Source organism: Grosmannia clavigera (assembly GCF_000143105.1).
Source record: "Grosmannia clavigera kw1407 unplaced genomic scaffold GCSC_144, whole genome shotgun sequence".
In the NCBI taxonomy this organism is placed as follows: domain Eukaryota; kingdom Fungi; phylum Ascomycota; class Sordariomycetes; order Ophiostomatales; family Ophiostomataceae; genus Leptographium; species Leptographium clavigerum.
This window is the reverse complement of record NW_014040797.1, coordinates 2,189,219-2,200,228: the sequence shown is the minus strand read 5'-3', so window position 1 is coordinate 2,200,228 and position 11,010 is coordinate 2,189,219. Positions and strand designations below refer to the sequence as shown.

The 11,010-nt window shown below is 59.3% G+C and overlaps 4 protein-coding genes across 4 annotated transcripts; 1 reads left to right on the top strand and 3 right to left on the bottom strand.

Annotated features, from left to right (window-relative positions):
* Positions 1 to 463: 463 nt before the first annotated feature.
* CMQ_2821 (sugar isomerase) lies at positions 464 to 2,003 on the bottom strand (the record flags this gene model as incomplete). The annotated part of the gene is made up of 2 exons (XM_014316899.1): positions 464 to 612; positions 668 to 2,003. 2 exons carry the CDS (start codon positions 2,001 to 2,003, stop codon positions 464 to 466), a joined length of 1,485 nt encoding a protein of 494 aa, XP_014172374.1.
* A 1,164-nt stretch (positions 2,004 to 3,167) lies between these two features.
* Positions 3,168 to 4,889, bottom strand: CMQ_3160 (small nucleolar ribonucleoprotein complex subunit; the record flags this gene model as incomplete). The annotated part of the gene is made up of 1 exon (XM_014317238.1): positions 3,168 to 4,889. One exon carries the CDS (start codon positions 4,887 to 4,889, stop codon positions 3,168 to 3,170), a length of 1,722 nt encoding a protein of 573 aa, XP_014172713.1.
* Positions 4,890 to 5,747: 858 nt separating this feature from the next.
* Positions 5,748 to 9,606, top strand: CMQ_3023 (miz zinc finger domain containing protein; the record flags this gene model as incomplete). Its single annotated transcript, XM_014317101.1, has 4 exons — positions 5,748 to 5,788; positions 6,066 to 6,185; positions 6,249 to 7,707; positions 8,059 to 9,606. The coding sequence occupies 4 exons, from the start codon at positions 5,748 to 5,750 to the stop codon at positions 9,604 to 9,606; spliced, it is 3,168 nt and encodes a 1,055-aa protein (XP_014172576.1).
* A 144-nt stretch (positions 9,607 to 9,750) lies between these two features.
* On the bottom strand, positions 9,751 to 10,893 carry CMQ_2618 (extracellular triacylglycerol lipase; the record flags this gene model as incomplete). Its single annotated transcript, XM_014316696.1, has 1 exon — positions 9,751 to 10,893. One exon carries the CDS (start codon positions 10,891 to 10,893, stop codon positions 9,751 to 9,753), a length of 1,143 nt encoding a protein of 380 aa, XP_014172171.1.
* Between the last annotated feature and the right edge of the window lie 117 nt (positions 10,894 to 11,010).

Below are 11,010 nucleotides of genomic sequence, written 5' to 3'. Positions count from 1 at the left end.
GAGTTCCAGATAGCTCTATGCAGCAAGCAAACCAATCGTGTCACGAAGGTGACGAGATGCAAGAACGGGGCGAGTGCATTCCCCATAAAAAGAACAAAGATAAAAGATAAAATGAAATGCGACAGTTTGGGAGCCGTCCCCTCACCACCCCCAAGCAGGTTGCAGATTGAAACGCCATTGGATGTCTGTTGCCATAGGATGCCCGCATCCAATGCAGTTACAAAAGCCAATGCTCCCTCCCACACTCTCCAACGAGTTGTCTGTGCGTAACTTCGTTCTGTCTCGAGCCGAAATTCCGAGCAGCGCAAAAAACCTCACCTCCTTTCCAGAAATGATAAAACAAAAACAAATGACAATGACATATGCAATTCCAGGAGTTGGTTCTTGCCTTTTTTTTTTTCTTTCTTTCCCCCTTGGGAGAGGGGTGATGTATCCCCGTCCGCTCTTTCCTCTTTCGGCCTCTTCATGCATCCAACAGATCTTTTAGCTCAAGCACGCCGACGAGTTCTCCAGCCTTCGCATGGTCAACGACGGCAATGACGACGCAAGAAGGGGTGTCGAGTCCGGCAGCGGAACCATCAGTGCTGCGGGACGACCTCAGCAGCCACTCGGCTGCATTGCGAGCCTTTGTGTCTGCTGATATGACGACGAAGTCAGGCTGGCCGACGATGAGGCCGGACACGCCCGGCCACCGGACGGGCCAACTCAATTGGGGCCAGAGCGCGGGTGCGGCTGGGCGGTGCAATGCCGTCAACGCTCATGCTGGCATCGTCAGGCGACTGGCCGACGACACGGACCCAGCCCTTGGCGGCTGCGTTGTTATAGCCAGCATGCAAGATGTCGGCACAGACGGCAGCCTCAGCAGCCTTCAAGACGGGGATGGAGGCCCCGGGAGGAGCCAGGTGGCGAATCTGGTCGTTGCCCGCAGCAGGGCCGGCCTGCGTCCGGGTGGTCTCGCCGATGGCGCCGCCGGGGTGGTTGCGCTTAAAGACGGAGCCAACACCACCGACGGCCGAGTGCAGCTCATTGCCGGCGACGATAGCGAGGGCATCGCCAACAGCCAGGGCGGTGGTAGTGCTGGTGGTGGGTGCGGAGACGCCAAACGAGACGGCCTCCTCGACCGGGATGGGGGCGGGCAGCAGGATGGTGGGACCGACGGCCGTGGCAGAGCGATGAAACTCCTGGCGGTGTTGGACCAGGTCACAAGTCTCAGTGGGGACGTGGGCGGTCAGCAGGATCAACGGCAGGGAGGGATCGACATGAGGCAGCAGGCTAACTAGCTCCTGGGTCTTGCCGGAGTAGGTGATGAACAGCAGGCAGTCGTTGGAGCGGACGTGGCCGAGATCGCCGTGCAATGCTTCGGTGGGATGAACAAAGGAGGCCGGGACAGCGAGGCTGTTGAATGTGGCAGCCAGCTTGCGGCCGATGTGGCCAGACTTGCCGACGCCGACGACGATGAGCTTGCCGGCCGGATAGGCGGTCTGGGTGTGGACGATGGCATCGACGGCGCGATGAAAGCCTTGGCGGGCGCTGGCCGAGCTGCCGTACAGGTGGGCGACAGACTGGAGAGCGTTGGCTTCGGTGGCGAGGACATGAACAGCGCCAGCAAGACGGGCGTCAGAGCGGCACATATCAAGGTCGAGGTCGAGGTCGAGGTCAGCGGCAGTGATCAGCGGTGAACCGGCAGCCGTGGCGGGAGCAGTGGTGATGGGTGACGACAGCGACGGGCGATGCAAGTCTGGGGGCAAAGAAGACGAGGACGAAGACGACCGCGAGATGGAAGTTGCCGAGGAGGCATCATCGGTCGTCTTGGTGGCGGCAGCAGGCTCGGCCGCAGAGCTGTCGACGGTGTCCAGCGAGAGCTCCTGGATGGGCGTGCAGAGCTCGTCGGCGATGTCGGCAGTCATGCGCGGCGAAGGTGGTGATGGCGGCGGCATGGCGGCCCTGCTGTTGCAGCCGAGAACATAGACCGCGCTGGTCTGGACAGGACAGTGGTCGGCCATGATTCTGTCGGACGAGGAAGAAGTGTTGCGTGTTGCTGTTGCTGGGAGACGAGATCTAAGCGTCGGATATACAGCGAATAGGCTGAGATTGAAGACGAAGACTCAGACGGTGCACTCCATTGCTGCTGGCAGATGTGGCCGAATGCCAGGGTTCGAAGACAGGACGGAGAGGATGTCAAAAGAAGCCTGGCAGAGCGAGTGATCAGAGAGGCAATGGCAGGATGAAATACGGGGAAGAATCGGGCAGCTCGCATTAGCTCGGACCAGCTATTATCGCTAAGGGCGGATTGGGCCAAGATACGGGTCAGACAACAGTCCGGGTTTCGAGGTGGTGGTTTACACAATCAAGGAGCATGTGCTATGTATTACGACGTAAGACGGAAGGATAGGCGGGTGAGCGAGGCCAGTGAGGCGAGAGAACGGGTGCTCAAAGACATGTGAATCAGATACAAAGAAATCCCAGGGGCAGAGGTGAGTGTTTTTAATTTTACTGTCGGCCATTAGTGCCGGCTGCGCTAGAGTAGCGGTATCAAGATACGCACTATGCAGTCCGTGGGTGCTGATCTTACTAATGGAGGGCGAGATTTTTTTCTTGTTTTTTTTCTTGTTTTTGTTCTTTTGCATCTAACCCAGTAGAGCAGTTGCCCGACGCCACAGAATGACGCAAAAGGGCGTGGGTGGACTATGGTGGGACGGCGTGGGCGAATAAGCGGCCGGCGTGGCTGGACAGAGGACCCAAGTTTCAAAGATACAGGCAGGAACGCCTGCTTGCGCCATTGGTGCTAAAAATGGTGCACCTGCATGCTCGTACTGTGTGTTCGTCAGATACGATGGCGATCTGCGGGCTGGCAAGAGCGAACGTTTGTTTTGGACCATACGGAGTACTGTGCACACACCGTGCGCGTGACGTTGATACGCCTTCTCTTATCTTACGGAGAATGTACTCCGCACGGAGTACTCCGGTACTCCGTACACATTTCATTCGTGAAAAGAGGACCTGCACCTGGGCAGTTGGTGCTTGTATCTGAATATTGAACAGTATCTATCGCGCGTGCAGCCGGCCTGTTGCTGCGAGGCTGCGGCTTATTTTGACCACCTGAACGCCCATGCCATGGAAAGAGAGAGAAAGAGAGAGAAGGAAGACAGAAAACGAAGACATGCAAATCAAGCCACGTTCATCATCAGGTTCTCGACCATGCCGCGGGTCTGGCAGGCCAGCTGGGCCTGTTCGACCTCACGCCTAACAGTGCGCCAGAGGGTCTGGAAGCCGTCGTGGAGCTCGGTTGAGGCGGCAGCGTACTCGGCGTAGAGATCGAGCAGATGCAGGCCGACGTCAGTGCAGACGGCCGTGTAGCGCGGATCGACAATGTGGCGACAAGCCCACTTGAGGATGGGCTGGACCGAGACCTCGTCGCGGTTCTCGAGCGCATCACGCAGAGCGCTGCGATGCTGCAGGGCCACGAGCAGCGTGAGCGTGTTGATGGAGCTGTGGCCGGACGAGCTTGGGTCGAGCGCGGTATCCAGAGCAGCGGCAAATCGCTGGTGGCGCAAGTCTTTCTGCCAAGCGGTCTCTTTCTTGCCGCGGGCGTCGTCAGTGGGGTTGATGACAAAGTCCCCCGATCCCGATCCCGGAGTCGATCCGACCTGCTCGAGCCGCTTGCGCGCAGCCACCAACTGCTTGGTCCGGTTCTTGCTCGCATCCAGACGGTCCAGCGTGCCAGCACTGCGAGCTGCGGCTTCACGCTGTCGCTCACGATCTCGCTCGGCCGCCGCGCCCGTCAGCCGGGTCTTGATGCTCAGCACGCCCCACGACATGCCCACGGCCAGATGGCGGGCCTCACCGGCAGCCCCAGCCGCCACCGCGGCCACCGACAGCACCGGAGACGAGTATCGGGCCCCAGCCACCACCTGCCACGTCCCCGTCTCATACACCTTGACGTGGCCGTCCAGCCCGCCCGAGAGCACGCGCTCGCCGCCCGACGCCAGACACAGCGACGTCACCGTCTTCTGGTGGCTCGTCAGCAGCTGCAACGGCCGTGCTGCCACCACATCCAGCACTGACACCGAGTTCTCTGCCGCCGCCAGAATCACCGTCCCCGACGGCATCGGCAGCACCGCCTCTACTGGCGCTGCGTGCTTGAACGTCAGCACTGCTCCGCCTGGCGTCCGTGCATCCCACAGCCGCACTGTCGCATCGTACGACCCCGTCACCAACATGTGACCACCACCACTACCGCCGCTGCTGCTGCTGCCGCCGTGACCTCCTCGGGCTCCCGACCCGCTGCCCGCTCCGCCTCCTCCGGTCGGCATAAAAGCGCCCGACCGCACGTAGTCTTGGTGGCCCACAAACGTGCGCACTGCGTCGCTGCTCGGTAGATCCCACAGCCGCACCGTCTTGTCGTCGCTGGCGCTCATCAACGTCGTCAGGTTCGTCGGCGACCATTTCGTCACCCACGTCGGCTGTCGGTGCACATGCCACGTCTTGAGGATCACCGGCCGCGACCCGCCCGAGACGTCAAAGACCTGCATCTTGCCCGAATCGTCGCCCGCCACCAGCACTCGCCCGTCTGCCCGGATCTCGCCGCTTCGCGCCACCGCCTCGAATCGCCCAATCGACTTGAGCGCCTCACGCTTGCGGATACTGTAGAGATCCACCCGCGGTCCTGCCGTCACTGCAAACATGTCGTTGGCCTTGGACGCCGTCGCTGACAACAACGCAATCGAGCCCGCCGCCACCGGGTAGCTGATATGCGTCACCGACCATGCTGCCGTCGTCGTGTGCGACTTGGCGTTCCGAAACGACTTCCAGTATCGCTGCTCGGCCGTCGTGGGCTCCGGCCCCGTTGCCAGCTTCAGCTGTGCCAGAGGCACAACCGCTGTTGCCATTGTCTCGTATGCGCTCTGCTTCGCCGCGAGCGTCTGTGTCTGATCGCTGTAACCGGCTGCCCGCTTTCTGCTTCGGAAATTCTCTTGCCTCTTTTTCAGTCAATTTTTTTTTTACTTTTTAGGCGGGTCCAACTGCAGGTTCTATTGGATCTCGGATATTTGTTGATCCGTACCCAAAACCTAAGCGCTGCTAGCGCAACGGATTTCCGCCCAACGGCCGCTGGTTCTGTCGTCGTTTACACGTCCATCTTCCCTGTCCAGGCCGGTGCTGCCGTCTCCTTCTCCGGTGCAAACGCGAGAGAGCCGACAGGGGGAAAAGATAGAGCGACGCGGACCAAACGCGCCATCTCACGACCTGCAGCCTGCCAGCTCAGACAACCTCTGCCTTTGGCTTGGCAAAGTGGGCCCCCGTAACTCTAGCGTGTCGTCTGTCTTCCTTATTGGGCATCCTGAGGCAAAGCTGCTTCCGGCCAAACGGCCAGGCCAGCAAACGGAAGGCACGACAGCCTCGCACCTTATAGGTGGGGATGTGTTGGGATCACAGACTTATCTTCGCCCTGCCTCGCTCTCTCTATTGTCCTTTGTCTTCCTGCCCCCGCCCTCTTTACCTCAAAATCTCCATCCCTACCAAAAGTGTCAACAGTCGGTTGCTTCGTCCGTCCCTCCTCTCGACAGCGTTGTTTCCCCTGTATTGCCGATTTGGAGCGCGGCTGAAGCCTGCAATCTTACTGATCCATCCTCGCCTTTTTACCGCTCTATTCCCGCCCTTCATTTCGCTCTCAGAGACCTCTTTGTCTCTTCTGCCCTGACTCACCGGTGCTTCGACTTCGTCCTTTGACCCCGGACCAGCGCCTTCGCATGGGTCCTGCGTCTTTGCGCGCGGTCTGCTTTCTGATCTGGTGAGTGTGCATGTCGGTGGAGCACGGCCAGAGAGGACGTATCACCCGCTCTGGATGACCCGAATACAAAGACGACAGCCACACTAGCCGCTTCTGCCTTTGCTCTCGCTGACGTCGAGCAGCATGGTTGCCTGAGCCCAACATGGCCCGAGAGCAGCAACTGCCAGTACAACCGAGTTCTGTGTCGGTAACCCAGTTCGCCTCGGCAAATCGCACTGCAAACGCCTTTCTCGGCGCCGGCCGTCCCTCCTGGCTAACTGCAGAGACCCCGGCACAGTCGACCGCTCTTTCTGATCCGCCTTTTTGTCGTGGCTGCCGGTGCTGCCATTGCCAACGCTACTGCACCCTCCAAACCTGTTGGAGTCCCCCTGCACATGACCGAGCCAGCCCTGTCATTGTATGCACTGTCTCGGATGGTTTTGGTGGGATGTGCTGATGCTGACTAGTCTCTGTGTCACAGGGCCTCGCAAGCTGCATCCCTGCGTGTGCTACCCTCTCCGTCACCCAGTGACGAGCCGAGCCCGGCTACTGTTGCGCTGAATAGCCCGCTCCAGTACGCTTCTGTCCCGCCAAGTGCTTCGGCATCCGGCCTAGACAACGCCCTGGTCGCTGCTATGGCTGCTGCCATCACTTCTGCCACTGCCACTGCTTCCGGCTCCACGGTCGCTCATCCAGGCTCGGGCTCTCTGTGGACCGCTGCGTCGAGACCGACGATCTCACAACCCACAGCACAGCAGCCGACACGACCTCCGCCGTCAGCCCCATCATCACCGGCCCAATACATGGCCAGGCAAGATCAATGGCTGTCCTCCCAACAGCAGGCTTCTCGGCTGACTGACAGAAACACCGAAGAGGTCAGCGGGCTGGCCGCCATGGCAACGGCTCCCGCTATGCCCGCGGCGACAGCCGGCTTTTCCAACAGTCCGCGGACCCCTTCCTTTGCGGCCTCCCCAATCACTCCCATAATTCCGATTCTCCCCAGTAATGGCGTTCCTTATAAGAGGAACTACTCCGGTCAGATTGTTACCCCGACAGCGATACACTACAACAGCTGCATCGGCTCGATCGACAGTACCATTAACAGTGCGGGTGGCCCGGCCAGGCTTTCCCAAGATTGTGAATTCCCTCGCTTCATACTGTTAAGGAAGGCCTGTCGGTCAAATGATGGCTTTTATCTTGCACTGCACCAGCTATTCAACATCTGGTCCTTGCGCCATGAGGATGTTTACGGCATCTTCAGGGATCTCAGCCCACAGCAAGTGGACACAAGTTTCACCAAGCTGGAGGATATTCTGAGGAAGAACGACATCATACGGTTAAGTCTCCGCCAATACTTCACAGTCTTTCCCTGCGACATAAAGGCGATGATGTCAGGGCCCTTTTATGCCAAGGTGTTTCCTCAAATTGTTTGCTTTCTGAACTGTCTGCGGCAGCGATGGGACGATCTCCTGCTCGAGCTCTCTAGACGTGCCTATCCGGTACTGATGGATGAAACGGTCGGCATACTGGGCTGCATATCCCCGACGCTGCAGGAGTGCATATTCACGTGCACTCGAAGCCGCCTTGGTGCCCCCAACGCATCCCTGTCCAATGAATATTTGGTCTTGTTCCACGACGACCAGATGCGCCATTATGTAGCTCCTGGGAAGTTCGTATCCCGGATGTTTAACGGGCTCTCGGAACTGGAACAAATTAACGCCGATCTCATCAAAGCCTACCTTGGGCTCATGCAGACGGCCAGGGCGCAGGCAAAGGAATTGGAGGTGACTCAAAGCCCGGGGATGCACAACTCTGCAGCCATGCAGCTGGTGTCAGTGTCAATGCCAGAGTCATATGTGGCCCAAGTACCGCAGCTCCAGATGCCGCAAGTGCGTCCCGACCTGGCTTCCGAGCAAGCGAGCAAATTACAGGGAAACCCTGTACGACAGACACAGCAACTTCAGCAGATATCGCAGCCAGCGTATCATGTGCCTCAACAGATGCAGCAAAGCCCACGGCTGTCCCAGCTGCAATTGCTGCCACGACGGCAGTCTCAACAGAGTCCACTGATGCAACAACTGCCACTGCAGCAGGCACCTCAGACCCAGGGGATGCGGCCGATGGAGCCCTTACAGCACCCGCAACAAGTACAACAGCTGCAGCAGATGCGGCTGGCGCAGCAGATGCCTCAGATGCAACAGATGCAACAGCCGCAACAAATGCAACAAATGCAACAGGTGCCACAGGTGCAGCAGATGTCACAAATGATACAAATGCCGCAGCAAATACAGCCGTTTCAGCGGCTCTCGCATCACGCAGAAGCAGCTGCTGTGCAACCCCAGACGCAAGAAGTAATGCCGACATCGGCGGATGTATTCATCCTACCATCTCCCAGCGCGTCGGCCAGCAGTATTTCCGTGCAGTCACCAGCAGTCTCTGTGCAGCCACAAGTTCTAAGCGCATCTGCCAATGTGCAACAGCCTGCTGCTACTCGGAAGCAGATGTGCTCGCCTGCCACATCTAGCGCAATCGACATGTATAGCGGACTCGAAAAACGATTGATCCCGAAGACTCGACGGATACCTCGAAGCGAATATCCTCACAGTCCGACAGATTCGCAGTCGTTGCAAGGAGGCCTGCACGAGGCACCGATTAGAAGCCCGGTGCGGGTGCTATTCGATCTAAACACGGGCGAGAGCTTAGCCGATAGACCCGGCCAAGAACGGTTCTACCAATCGGTGCACCACATGGCGATCGGGCCAGTGTCGACCCCGGCACGCAGCCATCTGTACAGGTTCGAGTTTCAGGTGACGCAGGATGAGTACGACCATCTGGCATCCCGAGAGGTCCCGCCGGGGGAGCTTCTTCCGGTGGTGAAGCAAAGCAGCGGAAGCCTGCGGTACAGAATCCGCTGCTGCAAGGCACCATCGACAGGGAAGGTGATGACGGAGGCAGAGTGGTTGATCCTGGACACAACCTGGCCGATGAACATCTTTATCAACCTCAACGGATCGGTCGTGTCAGTGCGGCGAAAGGCACACAGTGGCAAAGATCTTGCGGCCGAAATGACGTCGATGATCAATGTTGGGACGAACAAGCTGCAGGTGGCAATCCCAGAGACAGGCGTTCCGGCGGACGCGCTGCTTCACGTATTGGGGGTTGAAGTGGTCAAGACGGAGAAGCATAGCGATGTGGTGGGGCGAATTCTGAGCCAGGGATTCCGGCAGCCCAGCAAGACTGTCGAGGAAATCAGAAGGCGACTGGCGACAGCTCCCGGAGGTCGTGGCGACGACGACAATGACGATGACGACGATGACGACGACGGCTTTGCAGTGGTGCAGGCAGACCTGTCGGTGGACCTGGCAGATCCATTCACGGCGAAGGTGTTTGAGACACCGGTACGAGGCGTCAACTGCTTGCACATGGAATGCTTTGACCTGTCGATCTGGCTTACGACGCGGCCACTCTACTCGATAACGCCCTGCCAACACCAGGCGCCGTGTAGGTGCTGCAAGGTGGTGCAGCTGTCGCAGCCGGACAAGTGGCGGTGCCCCATCTGCTCGCAAGACGCGCGACCGAAGAGCCTGCGGGTAGACGGGTTTCTCTTGGATGTGCGCAATCAGCTTGAGAAGAACGGAACGCTGAGCCGGGCTCGGTCGAGCTGGGTGGCGCCAGATGGGACGTGGCGACCGATCCTGGGGGATGAGGGCGACGAGGACGACGAGACGGGCGACGAGACGGGCGAGCCGGCACGCAAGATAGCCCGGATAGGTTCGGCGAGCAGGTTGAGCACGTCACGACGGGCTTCTCAGGCGATCGGGGTGATCGAACTGGATTGACTGTAGTCACGTGCATATGTATATACCCAGTGGAAATTTGAAGGACGAGTATACGGAGTAATGATTGGACTATCACAGCATAGAACACGACAATGTGATTTGATCAAGTAATAAGAACTAGACAAGCAACAAGAAGCAAGAGGGTTACAGCTCATCGGCAGACGGGTCGCCATAGTGGACATTGCGCCAACGGTCGGCAGGATCGCCGCCAGGAAAACAGAGGCCGAGGCGCCAAAAGTAGTCGCGGTGGGCGAAGAAGAGCTCCCACAAGCGGAGGCGTGGAAGCGAGCCATAGAGGCTGTCGGACGAGGGACCAGCGATACAGGCCGGGTCGTCACGGCCGCGACAAAGAAGCAGATCATCGGGAGACGGTGGCAGGTCATGTTTATCGATGAAGATCTCGCCAGCATGCGAGCGGAAGCCCCATTCGGCGAGGGGGAGGAGGGGGACGGGGTCGTTTCTGTGGGTGACGCGGCGGAAGCTGTTGGTCGTGGTCGTGGTCATGGTCATGTTGTTGTTGTTGTTGTTGTTGTTGTCGAGGCCAAAGACAGTCTCGACAAAGGCAGCGAGTCCTTTGTTGCCGATGCGCGGCTGACCAAACGTGGTCACGTGCACGTCATCCCAGCCAAGGCTAGTGCGCATTTCGAGGCCAGCCAGCGCAGCGACAGCGCCACCGAGGCTGTGGCCAACGAGCCGGACGGTGTAGGGGGATAGCGGCTGTGTCGCCTGGGTGTCTGGCGATGACGAGGGATCGCGCGCGGCAGCAACAGCCGGCAGGACTAGTGGCCGGGCGCTCTGCCAGGAGTCGAAGAAGCCGGCGTGGACGGTGCAGTTGCGGCAGGCGAGAGCAGTCCCGGGATACGGCTTGTAGTCTTGCGGCACTGTGCGCAGGTCCTCGACCGTGTTGGTCAGGCTGTAGGTGCCGCGAAAGACGACAAAGACCTCGCGGCGGCCGTCGTCGGCGGCCACGAAGCCGCAGCTGTCGCCCAGCAGCACGCCCGTGTTCCACGAAGCCACCAGGCGCAGCTCGGGAAACTCGTGACAGCGTGACACGCACGAGAACGGCGGCGCCACGCCCGTTCCAGCAGTGCCGACACAGTAGGCAATGTCGACCAGGCGGGCCAGCCGCTCGAGCGAACCAAAGAGAGTGGTGGATGAGGATGAGATCAAAGGGCCGTCTTGCGCATCGCCAACTGACAGCACGGCCTGATGCTGCCGCTCAGGCACCGCTGCCGACGTCGCTAGCCCAGCCCCGAACAGGATGATGGCACTGCGTAGCAGCTTCATGATCGTTGCTGTCGAGACGAGAGATTGGATGTACAAGAGGCCGTGTCAGAAAGGCCATGGCCCAGTCGGAGAGGATGAACAACTGAGTCAGCAGATCTGCCGTGTATGTCGCGTGCT